Source organism: Rattus norvegicus, chromosome 7 (genome assembly GCF_036323735.1).
Source record: "Rattus norvegicus strain BN/NHsdMcwi chromosome 7, GRCr8, whole genome shotgun sequence".
NCBI classification, from domain to species: domain Eukaryota; kingdom Metazoa; phylum Chordata; class Mammalia; order Rodentia; family Muridae; genus Rattus; species Rattus norvegicus.
This window is the reverse complement of record NC_086025.1, coordinates 111948320-111968972: the sequence shown is the minus strand read 5'-3', so window position 1 is coordinate 111968972 and position 20653 is coordinate 111948320. Positions and strand designations below refer to the sequence as shown.

At 52.1% G+C, this 20653-nt stretch overlaps 1 protein-coding gene and 1 long non-coding RNA gene across 4 annotated transcripts; one reads left to right on the top strand and one right to left on the bottom strand.

The window, feature by feature from the left end:
* Positions 1–629: 629 nt before the first annotated feature.
* Positions 630–4024, bottom strand: LOC120093686 (uncharacterized). Its single transcript, XR_005487247.2, has 3 exons — positions 3198–4024; positions 2123–2271; positions 630–1636 (listed from the first exon to the last, which is right to left on the bottom strand). It is a non-coding gene; the product is annotated as an uncharacterized LOC120093686 (long non-coding RNA).
* Positions 4025–10625, top strand: C1qtnf6 (C1q and TNF related 6). Of its 3 annotated transcripts, none has more exons than XM_006241985.5 (3): positions 4025–4176; positions 6609–6846; positions 8833–10625. In XM_006241985.5, the coding sequence occupies exons 1-3, from the start codon at positions 4171–4173 to the stop codon at positions 8841–8843; spliced, it is 255 nt and encodes an 84-aa protein (XP_006242047.1). In that variant the 5' UTR covers positions 4025–4170; the 3' UTR covers positions 8844–10625.
* Positions 10626–20653: the final 10028 nt, after the last annotated feature.

The window sequence follows — 20653 nt, the reverse complement described above, 5'->3', positions numbered from 1 at the left end:
TAGTCCCAGCCCATCTGTTTACTAATTGCCTGACTTTGAGCCCATAGATGAACCTCTGCTTGCCTCAGCATCTTCCTCCTTGGGCCAAGGAAGTGCTTAGGCTGTTAGATGAGCTAACTTTTGCAGATCTTGGGCCAGTGCCTCCTGCCCAAGTACAGGTACTGTACAAGCATTTTCAGAAGTGTGTCCACAGGACAGATGTGCAAGACCTCCTGGGTGGTCTGTGATGTCATGTCATGTCTGTGTTGCCCAATGTCAGGACCAGAGAGAAGACCAAGAACATTCCCAACTCTGGTTCAGGGCCATCCTCCTTCCTCAGTTTCCCCAGTGCTAGGTGGATAGGGTGATGCTGGAGGTCGAGTGCTCTGAGACTACCGGTGCCAGCTCCTTGATGGCACACAATGCTCTTGGAAGTGTGTAAAGCAGACAAGATGGTCAGATACACAGCTTCCGTTGCTTCCTAGAGGCCCAGTGTCCCAAGCAGAGCAGCCCTGGACAGGCACTCCAGGGTGCTGTAGAGTGAGGGTGAATCTGGAGTTTGCACCTGTGTGCAGACGCTTCTCTTTCTCACTAGTTCCAAGGAATGCCCAGCCATGACTCGTGCCCCATAGGGACCCAGAGACCTGGGATCCTAGCCACATTCTTTATTAATATCTTGTTTCAGGTGAGGAGACTGAGGCGTGGGGTCAGGGCAGGAGGTTTCAAAGCTTTGCAGAGAAGGGACAGAACGTCCTTTTTCAGTCGGACTTTCTGCTTTAACGGTCAGGAAATGTGTCAATATTTGCTCATGGGAACTGCCGCCCCACCGCCCTCGGTCAACACCTCCAGAGCCTGTTTGGTTTCTCCATCTGTGTCTGAGCTCTGTCCACTCTCTACCAGGGAGGTCTCTGTAGGCACTGGCTGTAATAAATGGACAAACACGACCTGACTTACATGTGGGCAGTGGCACGGGTGTTCTTGGCCACACGCAATCAGGGGAACCCCAGATGGTTCACTTCCTAGCTCAGAGTGCCTGTGAGCCAGTCTCGGGCCCTGGTGGAGCCTCAGTTTCCTCATTCCTGAAGTACACCTCACAACCCCATCTTGTAGGACTATCATTGATTGGACTGCAAGGTGATCCAATGACTCCCACTCAGGTCAGCCCAGTGCTTTCTAAGTCCGCCAGGGGGCGCCGCTGGACCTCAGAGCACCAGCTCTTCCTCTTCGCTCAGATTCGGCTTGATTCGGCCATAATCGGAACCACCCGGTTGGACCCGACTCTGTTCGTTTAGGCTCGGAAAAAAAAGTCTCTGTTCGGCTGTACTCGGCCTTACTCGGCTGGACTAGACTCTGGCCCTGTTTGGATATGCTCGACTCCTTTCTAGGGTTCCACGGCGTGGGCCCTGGATCTCTGCCCACTTTCTGGGGGTGCTGAGGTTTGGAGGAATAAACTCTGCTCCCCAGCCAGGCTTGGACTGCCTGCCGGGGTTCTGGTACTGGGTGCAGGGCCTCGCGCTGGCTCCCTCCAGAAGATGGCGCCCTCCTACCCGTCTGTGCAGACCTTAACTTGGTGGTGACCTTGAACTCCAACTGTGAATTACCATTCACGATTTATACTCGGCTCACTTCTGGCGTCAGCAAGTCCTTGTCCTGACTCCTGGGAGAAAGGGCGGGAGTGAGAAGAGAAACAAACACATCATGGGAGTCTGGCCTTAGACCTGGTTCTGGCGATTATGTTCCAGTATACGTTTGCTGACAGAGGCTTTGAAAGAGTGTAGAAGGTGTCATGGACCTTAGGGTACTGGTGGGTGTGTGGAGAAAAGTGGGTGCACACCTCAGCATACAGAGCTTAACCAAAGTAGCAAGGTACCCTTTGGTTGGCTATTTCCAGACATTAATACATTCCTGGACTCTTCAAAATTGTCTGGCCCAGGGTCATTAAGACCCAAAGAAATGTCAGGCAGTGGCAGTGCACACCTTAAACCCCAGTGCTGGGGAAGCAGAGGAGGGCAGATGTCTGTGAGTTCGAGGCCAGCCTGGTCTAAAAAGTGAGTTCCAAGATAGCCAGGACTACACAGAGAAACCTTGTCTCAACCCCCTCCCTCACTGCACCCCAAAGACTCAGGGAAGTAAGGAAACTTACCCAATATCATGGAACAGAGAGCTGTAATCTGTTACTCCAGGACTGGACTCCATGTCTCAAATCTACCTGATGTGCCTGGAACATCTTCATGCCTGAGGTCAGTGGCTGGGAGCCTCCCGGTTTGTTAAGGTGAAATGAACAGGTTGTCCCTGTATAGGGTGGTACGGAGTGTAGTGGGGTACCAGTGCAAGGCACACAGCCAGCCTTCTGCACAACTGTGCCCTTCGCCTGCTTCTTCCTGATCCATCCATCTTTTCTTTCACCCATTTTCCCAGTTTTCTAACACCAGAGATTTGAGACCGCCTGGTGCCGTCCCCACCCTTGGGGCTGCTGATTCAGCCCTTTGCCCTGGTGGCTGCAGCTTGAAACGGTAGCCTCCCTTTAGTCCTGGCTCTGTGCCCCAGGAATGCTACTCAGGGCGGGCTACACAAAGCCATGCCTGTGTGAGTCTGGTGGTGACCCCTGCGGTGGCCCCTATAGGGCTATCATCCCTCTATCTGCTTTCTTCTGGGCCCCCCAGTATTCCTGACTGGACCTGAGGAACCCATGTCCTTTTGGGATGCAGCACCAGACTAGAAGAATCTGGTGTCCTTCCAACTTGGATTTCACTTATGTGACCTTGTACCAAAGGCTTGGTCTCCCTGGGCCACAATGTCCCTAATTAAGGGATGGGATTAGGTCATTTCTGAGGCCCCTTCCAGGCCTGAGATTGCTGTTGGATTGTCTGCCTAAATACCCAGAATGCCTGAGCCCAGAGACAGCCCTGTCAAAGACCCTAAGGATCAGGGCTGGTGTACTTTTTTATTTTTTTATTTTTCTTTTTTTTTTCGGAGCTGGGGACCGAACCCAGGGCCGTGCGCTTGCTAGGCAAGTGCTCTACCGCTGAGCTAAATCCCCAACCCCACTTTTTTTATTTTTTAACTGTTAGTGGGGCCAGGAAGTCCAAGACCTAAATCTATCCCATTAGCAGTGGGCTGGAGAGCAATACTGTGGCCAAGACCCTCTAGCTTCTTACTTGCTCATACTCCGTGGCCTGGAGAGAGGCCGGGGTTGGGGTGGGAATAAATCCAAATACCTTTGAGGACCAAGGTCTCCAGTGAGGTGAAGCTTAGCTCAGGGAAGAGGTGTTCAGCAAAACTGAAATAACAGATCGACAAGGGTGAGGGACATTTGACATGAACTGCACAGGGTTTCTGACCCCAGGATACCAGGGCCAGGAGCCAGGCAGTGACTTTGCTAAATGTTCCCCAGTCTGCCCGGGAGGAATCGGAGGCAGAGTTCTCACTAGACCCAGGGCACACAGGCTGCCTCCCCTCGCCCCAGCCCCCGCCCCACCATGAACTTCTTGGGGGTTACTTCTGTGAGGGAGATAGCTTTAGGAGACCAAAGGTTGATTCAATGAAGGCAGGATTCCAGGTGCAGAAGATAGAATAAGCCATCCTTTGTCCAGCACTTGCGTGCGAGGGGCAGAATCCTAGACCACCTTGGGTAGGAGAGACAATACTTAGCTATGTTGCTGGGTGTTAGGACCAGGATAGCCTATGGAGGATGTGTGCCAGTGCCCCCATGCCACTCCCTCTGTCTCTGTAGCTCTTAGCAGATGACTCTTGGGCTCAGACTAGATCCAGGCTGCAGAGTCCCTAGCTCTGCCTCCCTTTCCCAGAGTAATGCAGAGCCCTGCCCCGTCTCTGCCGCCTCCAATTTCCAGGCCAAGTATTTCTCAGCTCTTGATACTCATCCTGGCTAATTCTTGGGGCATTTGACTCAAACAGATTCCCGTAGCTGGGCTTGGACCACAGATGCCCAAGGTGTTAAAGATCCGAGTCTCCCAGTATCTCCGAGGCAGATCCCCAGGCTGGAGCGGCGGGAGCAGGAGGAGGGGACTGGGAAGCCAGCTCAGCATGCTCCCTCCTCCCTCCCTCCATCCCTCCGCCCTCCTAGCTCAGTCGTAGGCCTAGGGGTTGGGCCTGCAACAAGTTATCATCACAGACATGGGCCAAGGAGCCAGAGGCCGTTCGGGGTCTGTGAGTTGAGCTTGAGGCTGCAGGATGAGGGTGAGTGGCTGGTGGCCTCCCTTCTTCTGTCTGGGATGGGAGCTGGGGGTCATAGTCTGAGATGCCTCTGTTCCCCTCTTTCTGGTAAGCACATAGCTCTTTCCCTCTGGCCTAGCCAGCTAGCTCATTGGAAGATCTCCTCTTCTCTGCTACCCTGCACTTCTTGTGTTTACCTGCCCCTGCAGGGACTTCCTCCGCCCCCCCCCCACACCTCCAAGCCACTAAGCCCGGCCCACCCATCTGGATAACAACAATGGTACCCCAGCTACCTGCCAAGATGCTCTGGCTTTTTAGGTGAGGTGGTGGGAAACAGAAAGACCCCTCTATGGTTGGTGTGATCCCCTATGCTTAGTCCTGCCTGCCCCCCCTCCCAGAACCCCATCAGGGATACCATCTGCGATTAGTACTATTTCCATGGAGAGGGCCCTGCTTCCTGCTTCCTGCTCCCAAGCTGCAGCTCTGTGTCTCTGAGCATCTGACTCCTGACTCCCAAGGGACCAGACCAATAGGAAACAAAAATGTCTCCAAACCACACCGACTCTCCGGAAGTTCTTTGCCTTTCAAGCCCTATACAGGAAGAGGAGGGAATGGGCACTTTGAAGTCTTTGACAAGCTAGGCAGTTTCCCAGAGTGTAAGTTGCCTGTATTGCCTAGCAAGGCAGACATGTTGGCATCTTGTGTGAATGAAAGAGGGGCTAAGCTGCAATCTCTAGGTCACGTGACCACTAGGTCACACGTTTGTTAGTTATTTGGATTCCCCCCCTAGGGTGGGCATATGGCCAGAATAAAGTGTGTGTGTGTGTATATATATATGTGTGTGTGTGTGTGTGTGTGTGTGTGTTTGTGTGTGTGTATGTGTGTATGTTTGTGTGTGTGCCTGTGTGTATCTGTGTGTGTCTGTGTGTGTGCATGTGTGAACGTGCGTGTGTGTCTGTGTGTGTCTGTGTGTGTGTGAGTGTGTGTGTCTGTGTATGTGTGTGTATATGTGTGTATGTTTGTGTGTGTGCGTGCGTGTGTGTATGTGTGTATGTTTGTGTCTGTGTGTCTGTGTGTGTGCGTGTGTGTGCCTGTGTGTGTCTGTGTGTGTGCGTGTGTGAATGTGCGTGTGTATATGTGTGTGTCTGTGTGTCTGTGTGTGCGTGTCTGTGTATATGTGTGTGTATGTTTGTGTGTATGTTTGTGTGTGTGTCTGTGTGTGCGTGTCTGTGTGTGCGCGCGTGTGCGCGTGCACTGTGGGGGGTGTTGCTGCGACCTGTAGTTAAGAATAGGCATGGAGTTGGTCTCTGAGAGGTTTCCCTGCCTGTGGAATAGAAACAGCAGGCCCCAGCAGTGTGGACAGAATCATTCCAGAAAGGAGGTGTCTATGAAGACACCTCCTGTTGTCACCCTGGCCCCCAGAGATCCAGAGCTTCTGTCCCTTTAACACATAGCCTTTCATGAAGTAATCATTTTACCTTCTCAGCCTGTATTAACCACAGAAAAATATTTTTGAATTTGTACTAAATGTTAAAGAGGAACAAAAAGGAAATAAACAAAGAGACGCCAGAGGTGTAAAAAACCAGTCTGGTTTCAATAGCACTTTCTGATCTGTGATAATTGGGTGGAGCCAGCCCCCGAGCCTGTCACCACCTCAAAGGCCCACTGCAGGCTTCCTGCCTATTGGTCCAGGTTCCTCTGGTGTCCGGCCTACTTCCTGCCCCACTCTGGAAACTCTAGACCTCATCATGTTCAAGTCTCAAGATGGAACCTTACCATCTCTGATTCCTTTCAACTTCCAGGTGCTTTCTGTTCACCCCCTTAATTTCAATTTACCACCTCAGTGGCTGATTGGTAGGCCTGTCATGATTGACACAACCACCTTCAAATCACATGGCTTCTGGGCAAGTGGTTTGTTACCAGAGGATGAGCCCTGCTAACCAGCCTTATGTTGTTCCAAAGGGCACATCTCTGACTTGTTCTTCAAGAGGGACACCTCCTGCTTCTGCACAGAAGCACGGGCCTGCAGGGTTAACAATGCCTCGGTCTCAGGGACCCTAGGTCCTGCTACCTCCTATGTGCTTGCAAGAGATCTTGCCAAGGTCAGCAAACAGCCTTTAGAGACATTCTCCATCTCCTTAGTTAGTTGGATATCTTCCTTGGTGTCTTAGTGGAGGAGGGTTTGTGCCATTGGAGTGTCACCACGAGGCCTTCCTCCTTCCCAACCCACGTGGCAGTGACCACAGTTGATAGACGCCAGGAGGCTCGATGGCCAGTCTAGTATCGTCTCCCCACCCCCCAAGGCTTGCTTCCCCGGAGGCCCCAGACTTGCCTTACACACACAGAGGTCTTACTCTGCTCCCCTAGTAACACTGGGTCTGCCATGGCTACAGTGTTATCCCTGGGCCTTGACACACCAGATATGCTGAGAGAAATGTATCTCTTTCTCCTTCCAGGTCATCATGGGGACAGCCAGCCTGGGGTCCATCTGGGCAGTATTCCTTCTTCCTCTTGTGTTTGGGGTCCCCACAGAAGAGCCTACCTTTGGGGAGTCTGTGGCCTCCCATCTCCCCAAAAACTGTCAACGATGTTGTGACCCTGAGGACCCACTGTCCCCTGCTGACACGGTCAATGCTGTTCCCCCCTATGTCCTGCCCGAGGTCAGGCCGTACATCAACATCACCATCCTGAAAGGTGAGTTCCCACACTGGGAGGGCGTGGGGTAGGTAGGGACGGAGTGACAGCAGAAAGCAGGGCAGGCCTTGCCTAGGCCCTGTCTGCCTTTGGTCTGCATATGCACAGCACGTAGGATGTGGAGGGAGCCAAGGAATAGGTGACACTCAGCGAGCAGATTCCCCAGGTTAATGGAGTAGGTGAGGGAAAGGCCTTGGGACCCAAAATGTGGGCAGAGGGTGTTGGGGTGACGTGTGGGGCATAGTCAACAGCGTGAGCATGGCAGGCCACAGGGCTCCTGGGAAGGCGATGTGTAAGCTTGCATTCACGGGGTAAGGGGCTTCCCAGCAGGGGTGTGAAAAGAGATATCATGGTGAAAAAGACGGGGTCCACGGGGTCACCAGCCACCACCAGGATATAGTTTCTTTCCGTGGGATCCGAGGAGTTGAACAGAGAGGACCTGGCCCCATAGGTTTCATATGGTACACACAGGGACAGGGGTTGAAGTGCAGTGTCTTGGGGGAGTTCGATGGCTGGAGGTCAGGATGACTGGGTGACCCCTTGATAGATAGCGACCGGAACCGTGACTGCCACCGTCACACCATTGACATCCTTGCCCCATCTTTGCTCACCATGTCCCCACCCAATGTGAGGACAGCAGAGGAGGGGCTCTCCTGGGGTCACCTCGACGTCAGAGACAGAGCAGGGCACTCCCCTCTGATAGCCAGCAGGCACCCGAGACTCCTGCACATGCTGATCCCCCCGGAGAAGATGTGCCATGGCCTCTTTCCATACAACTTCAGAAGCTTAGCTTCTGGAGATAGAAGGACCTGGGTGTGGATACCCTTCCTGTGGCTATCCATGTCCTGTGGTACCCTGGACCGGGATGTCAAAAGTGTATGGCTCCCTGTAGCACAAAGAGCCCAGGGTCTAAGCACCTTGCCTTGTGGGTCAAGATGGCCTCTTTCTAAACCTCCTGCCAGATTGTGTGTAGAAGGAAAGCAGTCTTCTTCTCACTCACTACTACCACGGACTTAGGCTGAGCAGAGTGGGTGCTCAAGTGTCCTGTACCCAGTGAGGCGCTTCCCCCAGGACATGGCACCTGTGGAGCCAGCACACAGCCATGGCCACGCCCACCCCACTTTCCTTTGGTCTGTCTTCAAAGACCTGTGCTTCTCTCTACCATCTGCTGACCTCACCATGGTGGTCAAGGAGACCTGAGGAAGTATACCTCACCAGGGAAATGCGTGGAGTCAGGTCTCTTCAGTACACACCAGGCGTGTTTGTTGGGGACGGCAGCGTATTTGTACTCAAATTCAGCCTGCAGCCAGGGCAGGGAAAGTGACTAGGCTGGAGATCACCAGCTCAGGGGAGGGTGGAGATGGGCTGGGCCAGGCTGAGTGGATGTCCTGTCCTCTCCTTGACAGGTAAGGACTCACGCATGTGTAACCTTGAAGGTCCCTTTTAAGGTCCACCCTAAAAACCCAAGACCCAAAGGCAGTTTTCTTCTCTAACTAGAAGTGCAAAATATGTCTGACCTTACCCTACCTCCTAGCTGGCCTAGGTGGTGCAGCCTCCCAGACTGAGCTGGATAGGACACACTTTAGGTTTTGGAAATGGCCTCAGTTTCACTTCTGCAGAGGGATGTTTGGGGTGGTAATACCCAGCATGCAGTTAGGTGCTTAATAAACACTAGCTCCTTTTCTGGACCCAGGCAAAGGTGGAAGCTTCCAAAACAGAGTGCTTAGCACAGGGATGGGTACCTGTCCTGACTTCTCCCCTTCATGTCCTCACAGGTGACAAAGGGGACAGAGGTCCTTCAGGAACGCCAGGGAAGCCAGGCAAGAATGGTACCCGAGGGGACCGTGGCTCTCAGGGTATCAAAGGTGACAAGGGGCAGGCAGGTAGCCCTGGCAGCTCGTGCCAGACGCATTACTCGGCCTTCTCTGTGGGCCGCAAGACGGGCTTGCACAGCAGCGAGAACTTCCTCTCACTGCTGTTCGACAGGGTCTTCGTGAACACGGACGGCCACTTCGACATGGCCACTGGCCGCTTCGTGGCTCCCCTGCGAGGCCTCTACTTCTTCAGCCTCAATGTGCACAGCTGGAATTACAAGGAGACCTACGTGCACATAGTCCACAACGAGCAGGCGGTCGTGATTCTGTATGCACAGCCCAGCGAACGCAGCATCATGCAGAGTCAGAGCGTGATGCTGCCCCTGGTGCCAGGTGACTACGTGTGGGTGCGGCTCTTCAAGCGGGAGCGGGAGAATGGCATCTACAGCGATGACATGGACACGTACATCACCTTCAGCGGCCACCTGATCAAGGCAGAGGACAACTGAGCTTCCCCGGCCGCCTTCACAGCTGGGTGGCTGGTGGCTAGGGCAGGTCCTGTAGGTCCTAGGGCTCGGTCTGCTGCCCTCCATTCCTTGTCTCCACTGTAATCTGTCCCCATCCCCTCCCCTGTTGGCTTCATTTCCCCATACTTTTGGGCTCACTTATTCCAGACTTTGCCAGCCTCTAGAGTGGCTCTCCTGACACTCCACCATGCTATTTGTCCCCGTGGACTTTGTTATATGATGGATTCTGGCTTCTCATTCTAGACCCAGGATTCTGCATTTCTAGCGATTTCTTCTGGAATACTGTTGCTACTGGTTGATGGATCACACTTGAGGAATTGTGCTCCCTAGAATGTTCCCAGCATTTCTAGGGACTTCACGAACACTCTGGAATTCCCCCCAAACTCTATTCTTCCCCATATCCTCCTCCCCCTGGGCTTCACCCACCTCTGACCTTTCACCTCCCCGCCATTTTCCAGACGCTGTTCATTTGTGAATTCATCAAATGCTGAACGCTCACTTGGTCTCAGGCCTTAGGAAGGCCCAGAAGTGGGTACTAAGACTTGAGCATATACTGGGTGCTCCTCTAAACTGGGTTTTTAGGCACTGTGGGCCCTTCTCCACTGCTTCCATGGTGCCATAGATCCTGGAGATGGGGATGATGTCCCTTTTCCACTCCCTGCATTCTTGTCCAGTACCCAGCATTAATGCAAATATAAGAATAGTCTTGGCTGGGAGGAGACCCAGGGGTTTGGATGCACCTAGACGAAGGGGCATCTGGGAACTGGAGCTGTTCTCTTATCTGACCTTTGAAGGCTCCTGCCCTTCCTCTTTCCCCATTCTCCAGGACATTAGCCACGGTCAGACCATGTACCAGTGCTCTCTGGCCCTCCTGGCTTCTCAAAGGCCCAGGCTCACACTGGGTTTATGAAGGTGCTTAAGCGCCCACCCGTCCCCCTGGAGGCGGCTCCCATTTCAGAGCTTCTCCTGCCTGTATTGCCCTTGTAGACATCGTGGGCAAGTCAGGCAGGATAGAGGTGGCAGGTTTCAGCCCAAAGCAGGTCTGGGGTCTGAAGCCAGTGACATTCAGGTTACCCGGGGGTCTTCTCTGAGCCATGCTGCCAAGACAGGCCCTGGGGGAGGTTGTAGAAAAGCAAGGGGCACCAAGACCCCCATGCCTTTCTCAGGGTGTGTGGCCTGGTGACCCTCCAACCTTCCCCTCTTCCACTGTAGCCTGCCCGAGCTTCTCAGGGGAAGGTGGCCTCCGTCCATTGGTGCTTCTGCAGATCTAGGGCAGGGCTGGCCCTGGGAGGGTATCTCTGGTGCTTACAGCCAAGGGAGCCGTGGCAAGGTGACAGAAGCCATGTGCTGTGATGGCTGGTTCCATAAAACCATCCTCAGCCCAACTGTCCTTGCCTGCTTGGCCAGTGTGAATAAAGATATTGGATTCTCTTGGCAACTCAGCCTGGTACTTTTTGCCCTACAGCCATCCTCTGCCTTGGAAGATAGACGATTTGTCCCACCAGTCATTCACAGCCAGAGTCCTGGAGTCTCACTGAGAGTCAGCTAATATCTATCTGGGCAAGTCCCCACATCTCTGATTTCACTGTCTGCAGAGTGGAGCTGACCATGGTTTACCGCATGGTGGTGGGGGCGTAGGGGCTTCAGGACCAGAAGGCGTGTTGCCCAGCAGGTGTACCTCTGTGCAGCCGAAGCACAGTGCTGATTTCCCTCAGAGAACATTCCAGAGACTCACCTTCCAGCCGGGTACTCCAAAGTGCACATCTACTGTGACACAAAAGCAACTCAGGACAGAAAGGGTTCATTTTGGCTTGAGGGTAGTCTACCATGGCATGGATGACACGGCAGCTGCGTTGTGAGGTGCTGGTCACATCAGGAGACAGACGAATGTTTTCTCTCTCCCTTTTATTCCGACCTGGACCCCAACCACAGTGCCTCCCACCTTCCCTGACCTAGAAACAACTTCACAGGCATGCCCAGACACTTGTCTTAGGTGATTCTAGATCCTGCCAAGTTGACAATATTCACCACATACCAACCACAGCACCTCTCTTGGGCGAGGGACCGCAGTCCCGTACCTCTGTCTCATAAGGAAACAGCTGGAAAATACTCATCATACCTCCTGGAGGATGGTCTGCTGGGGGTGGCCATATTGACCAGCACGGTCCCTTGCCTATACTGTTAAACTGACCCCTGCCTCCACTCTGCCTGTTGCTGTGGGTGGGGAAGCACGAGTTAGTGCCCTGCCTGAGTAGCCATCGCTGTTTGGTGGCTCTCTGTGTTCCGAGTGGAAGGTGAACGCTGCACAGAACATACCTTTTGGATCTGCCTGGGACCCAAGCCTGTTTAGTGGCAGAGTGGGCCCTGTGTCCTTGGGGCCCTTTGAGACACAGGGCCTTTGAGGGCTCTGAAGAGAGGTGGCCCATTTCTATCTGTATGCTTTCCAGTGATCTGAAAAGCAACGGCCTCACAGTAGGCTCGGGGCCAAGCTCTTGCTTGTTAAATATGCGCTAACATGAAGAAAACCCAGATCTTCTGTCTAGCATGTCGGTGGAATTTCTGATCAGCTGGTTGGTTGGCTGCCTGAAGCTCTGGAAACTTCCTGCCCGGCACCTGCACACTTAGCGCTCTAATTTGCACACCAAAGCCACAGGCACTTCCAGGCGGTGCTAGTTCAGGGCATTGAGACCAGCACCCACCTCACCCCCCCATCCCCCACTACCATACACGCTTCCTCCCAGCCTCAGCTCAGAGGTGGCCATGGGGTGGCCTCTGTCAGTGTTCACACCTGGTGTTCTGACTCAGTGGCACAGTCCCAGTGGGTACGGGAACCCTAGATCTTGGTGACAGGGACTTTCCAAACGGGCAAGACATGGTGCAGCTTTGGCAAGGGCTTCATACAATTGGAAGCCACCAAGGCAGGGCTGCAGAGAGAAGATCTCAGTTAAGTGAAGACAGCTGGGCAGGGTGGCTTATGCTTTTTACCCCAGGGCTCGGCAAAGGCAGGGAAATCTCTGTGGTTGAAGGCTAGCCTGGTCTATATAGAGTTCAAGGCTAGGGTGGGTTATACTGTCTCAATGAAATAAGCTGAAAACAGAGACAAAGAAACAGTACACAGAATGGAATCGGACACAGGAGAGGTGTCATGTGTAAAGCTTGGCCTGGGGTTGACCTTGGGCTGGGGCCTTTAAAGGCAGCTCACTGGGGCCAGGTGGTGTAGACAGATCCAGATTAGAGGGAAGAGGCCTGCACTGCAGTCCAGGGCAGACATGAGCCCCAGAAATTGGGAGGGCGCCACACACCATGAGGACATCGAGTTCCCACTGGACTTTTGAAGGAGCTGGGAGATTTGGATGCAGAGTGGAAAACAGACTGACCCCACCCTAGCCAAGACAAAGACCCTGCCTGTCAGGCTCCTCCATTCTTAAAGACTTGTCTAAGAGGCCTGGTGGCTTTCTGTTCTGTCTTTGTGCAAGGCAGCCTCTTGTATAGCTGGAGGGATGGGGGATACTGGGTAATTTAACCTTTGTGGACCCCACATTGTCTTTCTAACATCTGACTACAAATCTTTTTTACCCTACTGAGGACTTTGCCTCAAAGCACACATGGGCATGGCAGTAAAACCCCACTTCAGAACTTATGAGGGCTCAGAGTGGTGCCGAATCGTGATATGAGGACTAACCGCTCCAGAAAATGTGAAGTATGCGTGAGTAGTTTGAGAGAAATGGTGAGCTCGGGTCTCAGCTCCTGTGGGCTCTGCAGCCAGGCTGGGGGGCTTTGAGGGACTACTTCCCCTTCAGATCACTTTGCCAGGCACCTCAGTGTTCCCTGTCATGAGCCCTGGGCTGTTTCTTCCCCCTGTGTGAGCTTTGGCTTTACTCCCACTGTGTCCATACAATTGTGTGTGTGTGTGTGTGTGTGTGTCCGTCTGTCTGTCTGTGTCTGTTTGTGTGTCTGTGTGTGTCTGTTTGTGTGTGTCTGTGTGTGTGTTTGGGGGAGAGGCAGCACCACTCTGACTGAAGATGGATGACTGAGTTCTCTGAATCTCCTCTGCACTTCGGGGACCTGTGCTGCCACGTGGACAACTACAGGACAGGGAAAGCCGGAGACATTCACTAGGAACAGAAGCAGATGGCCAGGACATTATGGGTGGGGCACACAGAGGGAGCCAGAGAGGAAAGAGGGATTTCCAGAACACAAGTCAAGAGTTCACAGGGCTGGGCAGGGAGGCAGGAAAGCCTTAGGTGAAGACCACAGTCACACTGAGGAAGCAGCTGACCCTTAGGCGAATCAGGCCAGTCAGGGTGCAGGCAGGATGAGGTGGGGACAGATGCAGTCCCTATGTGCCTGCAGGTGGCTGACCGTCTTGAAAGGACTGCTAATCACCAGTCCAGGGGGAAGAAATGACAGCACAGATTCTCACATAGACAGGACAAGGCTGGTTTCCTCTGACTAACCTTCATTTTCCGGACAGCATTTATTGCTGAAATTGAGGAACTAGGGTGGCTTCTGGTCAACCTGGGTCTTCCCAGTATACACACCTATTCTTGGGAGGCAGTCTTAACCAGGCCTCACTAGCCTGGGACCCTGGTACTACTTTCCTGTGTTTCCAGCTGCCTCCCCGTTGGGGCCTTGATCAGGAAGAGGGATGCTGCCTCTGAGGCTCAGAAGCAAGACACACATGCGTGATCTCCATGAGGCCCCACCAGACTTAACCTGAACAGAGAGGATGCTCCATTGAAGTGCTGTTTCCCCCTCTGCTGCCCCAACTCAGGGCATTTAAGGCTCACTGAAGTGTGTGTGTGTGTGTGTGTGTGTGTGTGTGTGTGTGTGTGTGTGTTGTACGTTGGAGACACTTTTTGAGGGTGCTCATTGCATCTTCCCCTCTAAGCCTTGCGCCCAACTTGAATTAAACTCTGGGCATGAGCGAAGACCTCCTTTTCCACTGCTTTTTATGTGAACCCCTGTGTTTGTCAGGGTGCAGAACACCCAGAACAAAGCAGAGAAAACATAAATAACCTTGAGTTTAGGGTCAGGGCAGTTCCATGGCCACACCAAGGGTCAGGAGTCACACGCTGTGTGCCTCTCATGAAAACTTTTGCACCACGGACAGAAGAGGTGAAAGTTGAACCAGCAGCAGTGCTTCAATTCTCATTGGCCAGAACTGGTCACATGACCCGACCCAACCCTCAGTGAAAGAGAATAGGATTATAAAGACAGGATTTACTTCCCAGCCCTAAGGGGCTCAGATGCTCACTCCCAACAAAATCAGCCTCACCAAAGGGTGGGGACCTGAGAGAGCTATCCTGTGTCATAGTCGTCCCTGACACTTCCCAGCGGTGCAGTTAGTGTCCCCCATATCACACACACACACACACACACACACACACACACACACACACACACACACAGGCTCTGCGCCCCGTTTAAGTCTGAGCACAGGATAGCATCTCCTGAGCAATCTGTGCCTCAGTTTCTCCATCCGTACAACAGGATGCATACAGGAACTGTTGCAGGTGTTAGTCAAGCACAGAGCCTGGGAGACCTCTGTGGAACTTTACTGAGGCACAGGTGTCACTATAGTAATTTTACAGAGGAAGTCACCATGAAGCCACAGACTGCTCTCTCCCCTCCATGTTGCCCACTGAGTTTGCAGCCACAGTCTATACCTGGCAGAGGGTCCCACTATGATGTCACAGGCCCAGCAGTGTGCAAAACACAAGGTATTTCTTCTGGTGGCCTCCAGTCTGTAGTGGGGAGATGCTATGTAGGTCCCCAGAGCAGTCTTCATGGGCAAACAAGGGATAAAGGTAGAAGTAGTGTAGAAGGGCTGGCAGACAGGCAAGGGAAACAGCAGATTACTTCCAGGGCATTTTGGGGTCAAGGCAGGGAGGGAGGAGTCAGAAGGGCCCTTGGGGAAGAATATGGTTGGCAGCTGTCAGGGTTTGAATCTGAGCCAGCCCCCACGGTTCAAGTTTTACAAGCTTATTCCCCACAGGGTGGTCCTATTCTTTGAGGCTATGGTGCCTCTAGGAAGGGGTACTGAGCTGGCAGAAGCAGATCAATAAGGATGGGTCTTTGAAGGTCCCTAAGACCTGATTTTGGTCAATTCTCTGCTGTTACTCTCCACATGCACTCCTGTCACCATGACTCAAGGCCCTGAGGCATTCCACCACAGCTTCCTCACGAGGATGGATATAGTCCTCTGCAACAGTTACCTGAGAGGAGCCCTTCTTCCTCAGAGTCGCAGCAGCCTGTGGGCACACATCTTGCGCTGAGCAGGGTTAGAGGAATTCTAAGCCATCGGGAAGAGGAACGTGGCTGGGCCTCTCCACAGGCCTCTCAACCACGCATCCGGTATCTGAGTTGTCCTTTCTCAGATGACAGCTGGATGAGGTGACTATCAGAGGTCAGAGTAAGGCTGCTGGTTCTAAAGGAGGCCTTGAGGCTAAAAGGCCAGCTGGAATCCTGCTTGGATACTTAGTAGGCTGAGTGCAATGACTGATGGACCTATGGACAGGAAGGGAGGGCAGTGGTGCTGGTATGCGAAGGCCTGTGGGCTGCCCCTTTGGCCCCCATTTCCAAAAAGACTTTTTCCTCCCCTTGAGCTAGGAGGAGTTGTGCTTTCACTCACAGCTGGAATAACCACCCTTCCCCATAATGTAATGACAGGGGCATCGAATGGACAACAGGTCATTTCTTCTCAGCTACCATTAGCCAGGAATCTCCCAGAAGAGACCGCTTATTCCAAAAGTACTTGAGGCAGGTTCAACCCCATTGTGAGGTTCAGGTCCAGGGGAAGGTGCTGGGACTGTAAAATAAGTTTGCGTGAGATGCAAGAGTAAGCCATTAAAGATGAGGGAAGCCAATCCTCTCCTGTATACTTGGGTTCTTGAGGGATAAGTAGGAATTTTTTTTTGGAAGGAAGGGTAAGAAACAGGTTCAAGTACAATTCTGTTTCATATGACTAGTTTAAAATCCTGTAAATGCTTTTCAGGGGCCCCTATCTGGTACTCCTAGACCACGGTGGGTAGCAGGTTGGGCTGGGAGACAGGACTATTCAGAGGGCTAGAAATGGATTCACGCATTCAGGAGGCACCCTACCCACACTTTCATTTTTCTCCCGTTCTGCCAGGGTTCCCTTTCCTTCCCATGTTCCCCAGCTCATCCCATTAAGCACCCTCTGACCAGTTTCTTCAGACATGTGCTTCCCATTCACTAGACAGCATTCTTTTTCTCCACAGCATTGACCTTCTCCCAGCACCCCTCGGGCCACACATCTGGCATCTCCTTCTTACCTTGTCTCTACCAGACCGCACGCCAGACCTGCCATGGCAGGTGTCTGCCTGACCTATGGTCCCTTCTCTCCTCCCCCCTCTTTCTCTTTCTTCTTCATTTTCGTTCATGGGTCTGGGGAATCAAACTGAGGACCTCACGTATGTTAGTTTTAACTGCCAATTTGACAACAGCCGGAATCACCCAGGAAAGAGCTGCAGTGCAGGACTTGTCTAGATCAGGTTGCCCATGGGCACATTTCTGCCTTGTTAACTGAAGCAAGAGCCACCCTAAATATGGGCAGCACCATTTCATGAGCGGAGCCCTGAGCCCTATAAGGATGAAAGTGAGTCGAGCATAAGCAACACAAGCAAACAGGCAGCACAGGCTGTCCGTTCGCTCTGCTCCTGGCTGTGGATAGGAGGCAATCTGGAAATTGTATGTGCTCAATTAACAAGGCAGACTGGAACCTGGAATTGTAAGCTCAGTCAACAAACCTTTTCTCCTGAGTTGCCTTTCTGTCGGGGTGTTTTATCACAGCAACAGAAATGAAATTAGACCCCTAGGTGAGCACTCCGCCACTGAGCTGCACCCCAGCCTAGCTCATTCTATAACTGTAGCCCCCTTTAGTAGCTATCTAATCTAACGTCCTCGTAACTATCAGGTAAATCTTAGAATGTGTGACCTTTAAAAGACCACTGGCTTCCACCGGCCCCAAAATTGAAAATGCCATCTGATGACACTTAAAGCCCATAGTACAAGGGCCACCCCCACACCCTTTGCTGTAACCTGCCGCCCTAGACCCATAATCGAGATGTGCTCTAAGCGCCTTGATTTATGACCTTCCTTTGTTCCGTGACCCAAATGGAACATGTCAGTTGGGGCAAAGTGACTCAGTGTTCTAGGGCTGGGACCACTCATACTCAGTCCAGAAGATATTCTCTCTCTCCTCTTCGAGGTGTGTGACCTGTTTTTGCTGAATGTTAGTAGATACTTGCAGAATGGCCCACGAGGACTCCTGGCATTGAAGAGGGAAGTCGTAGGATGTACGCATAGTCCCACCCAGCCTCAGAAAGCCCTGCGATTCTACAGATACGGGTTACATTATATGGGCCAAGCAGATTAGTTCATACATTTAGGGATGTGTGCCTGTGTGTAGCAATAAAGAAAAACTGGTAAAAGCCATCCAGCCACACACCGTCCAATATCCTTCTGACCAACAGGAAGGAGCTTCCAGACCATGCAGGACTTCCTTGATGTGTGGAAGGCACGTCAGTCACTGTAGTCATGTAGTCACTTCCTCTTCAAGGAGACCAGTAGTGAAGGCTGGAAAACCACAGGCATCTTATGCAGATGATCAGGGGGCATGGCCTAGCCTGCGGGGGAGGGGGAGGGGGAGGGGCTGGACTTTGAAAGACAAGAAGGAGGACTTGGATGGGACCCCCTCAGAGGAGCTACCCCCATGAAGTCTCATCAACACGGCTGCTTAAGCATGACATGAACAAGGAGTGCCAGTGAACATGCTAACTTGGTAAAGAAAAGGCTTGTGGGGCCTGAACCCCAGACAAAGAATTATGGGCAACTATGGGAGGAGTGAGAGAAATGGCCTTCCCCAGGGAAGCGCCTCCTCCAATTGTTTATCCAATACCAAGTGGTCAGCCTGAGATCTAAACATACAGGTTGCATTATATGCTCTAAGGAGACTGTATTAATGTACTTAGGAATGTGTGTGTGCGTATGTGTGTGTAGTAACAATTTTTTTTTAAAAAGGCAAAAAGGCCATGAATTTTTTGCATGGGAGGGGTTAGAGGGAGGAAAGGGAAGGTCAGAAAAGTAATTATATTAACAATTTCAAAGAATAAATTGTTATTTTTTTACAACCCTAAAGCTTTTCTTTTTTAATGGCTCTAATCTTCTTAACCAGCACTCCCTCCTTGTTTGAACTATAAACGCCTCCCTTTTTGGACCAAATTAGGCATGATTTAAAAATCTTTCCAGCATGCACTTTGCCCCAGTTGTTACTGTAAACCTGGTTAAAAACAGCCACCAATCATCTGTACCAATGCCAAGTGTCTTGAATTCCCCCCACCAGTCCATTGCTTTTGAATTCAGCTCCACCTCAGGACTCAGGCCACGATAAAAATGCAGATGAGTTTTTTCTCACTGTAATGTGAACAGCTTCAAGTCCAGTTCCCAAGAGAGCTCATGTCATGGACAGACAGCATGGTCAGACAGATGGCCATTGTACCAGCTCCATGCTCTTGCCTGCATTTAAGCTCCTGTCAGGAGCTCCCCTGCCACACTCCCTGCTTCTAGTGGCCCCCGACTTTTTGGTTCATGGCCTCAAACCCTTCCCATGTCTTCCTGCAGAGCCACATGGTCAAGGTTGGTCACAGAATCCACTCTCTCCAGTACCAACCTTCCGGTAGTTGTTCATAGCTGTGACAAACATACCTGGTGGATCATCTCAAATGAGAGAAATGATTTATTTTAACTTTTTTGGGGGGTAGGGTGGGGATGGAGGGATCCATCTTGGTTGTTTGGTTCCGTGCACTTAAGGAAGACGCCATGGAGGCAGGAATGTATAGCTGAGATTCTTCACCTCGTGGTGGATAGGAAACGGGGGTGGAGGAGAAGGAGAGACGGGTAAGACAGAGACAGACAGACAGACAGACAGACAGACAGACAGGCAGGCAGGAACATGACACAGCCCCCTCCCAGTGTCTTACTTCCTCCAGCTACCCCTGCCTCCTACAGTTTCTAGGAACCCAGGAGAGAGAGAGAGAGAGAGAGAGAGAGAGAGAGAGAGAGAGAGAGAGAGAGAGAGATTAGCACACCAGCCTATGGGGACAGTTCCCACTGTGCTTCATCTTAGCCCCAAAGGCTGTGTCCCAGGGAGGCTCCTGTTCACATCTTGTGCTGTCCATCCCTGCACAAGATGCCTACAGTTTTTCAATGTTCCCAGTTTCAGCTATGGAAACTGAGGCTCAGAAAAGGCAACCTCCTTCACAAAGATCACACAGCTAGGAGGTGGCAAAGCTGGGGTCGGGGCCTACATCAGCGGCCTTTGCCTGTTGTTGCACTGAATCAAGGTACTGAGGACACTGGGGTCACAGGGATGACTGGGGTCACCAGGTCACAGGGGTCACTGGGATTACTAGGGTCACTGGGATCTCTAGGGTCACCTCCTCCAGAAGCCTGGTCTATTTGCTCTGGCTCAGCCAGGCTCTGGTATACTTTTTGGTCTTTGTATACATTTCAAACTAGGCTTGATCCAATCGCCTTCACTTGTGGTGACCACATTTTCTAAGGACAACATTGTATATGTGGCCCCCCCTCCCCGAGATGATTTTTTTTCTCTGTCAGTTTGGCTTATTTAATGTTTTGAGAGGTTTAAGAATGAAGTCATATGGATTTAATATTTCTTTCTACCAGGGCTGTCACAAAAATCTAGGCCAAGAGATGCTGCACTGATGCTCCCTTCATTATAATTTCCATATGTCCCCCACCCTCCCCTCCTCCTCCCCCACCCCTCCTCCCGCCCTCAGTGCTAAGAGAGTTTCTTGGTTAGCATGCAAATTCCTCACACTCTGGTGGTTCATGGCACTCAGTGTGGAGCTGCCAGAGAGACCAGCAGATTCTTCCTGGGATAAAGGAAGGATCTGTCCACTCATCCAGCCATTTGTCCAACTGTCTGTCCATCCATCCATTTGTCTGCCCGCCCATCTTTCCATCTGTCCATCTATTTACCTATCTTTCCTCTCTTTTTATCTCCCTTCCTCATTCCTTCCTTCTTTCCTCCCTCCCTCCCATCATTCCTTCTTTCCTCCCCTCCTTCCTCCCTTCCAGCAGGGATAGCTGGAACACCTACCCTGAGCCACGGCTGACTTTAGGTTCTTGAAAAGATGTGGGACCCACAGGCCTTACCTATGAACTTGAGGCACAACAGCCAAGAACAAGCAGATCCACCGACTAGCACCGGATCTGTTAGGTGCTAGAGTAAAAGGCAAGTGAAACCAAGCAGGAAACCATTGGCATTAATAAGGTTGGGAGGACTCAGGGCTGGGATGGGGATGGATGCCAGAAGTAGACAGGAAGGCTTCATGGACAGGGTGTTTGGAAGGTCAGAGTTCACATCCTGCCCTGCTGTGTGAACTGAGAATGACAGCAGCCGTCTCTGAGTCCAGGCCT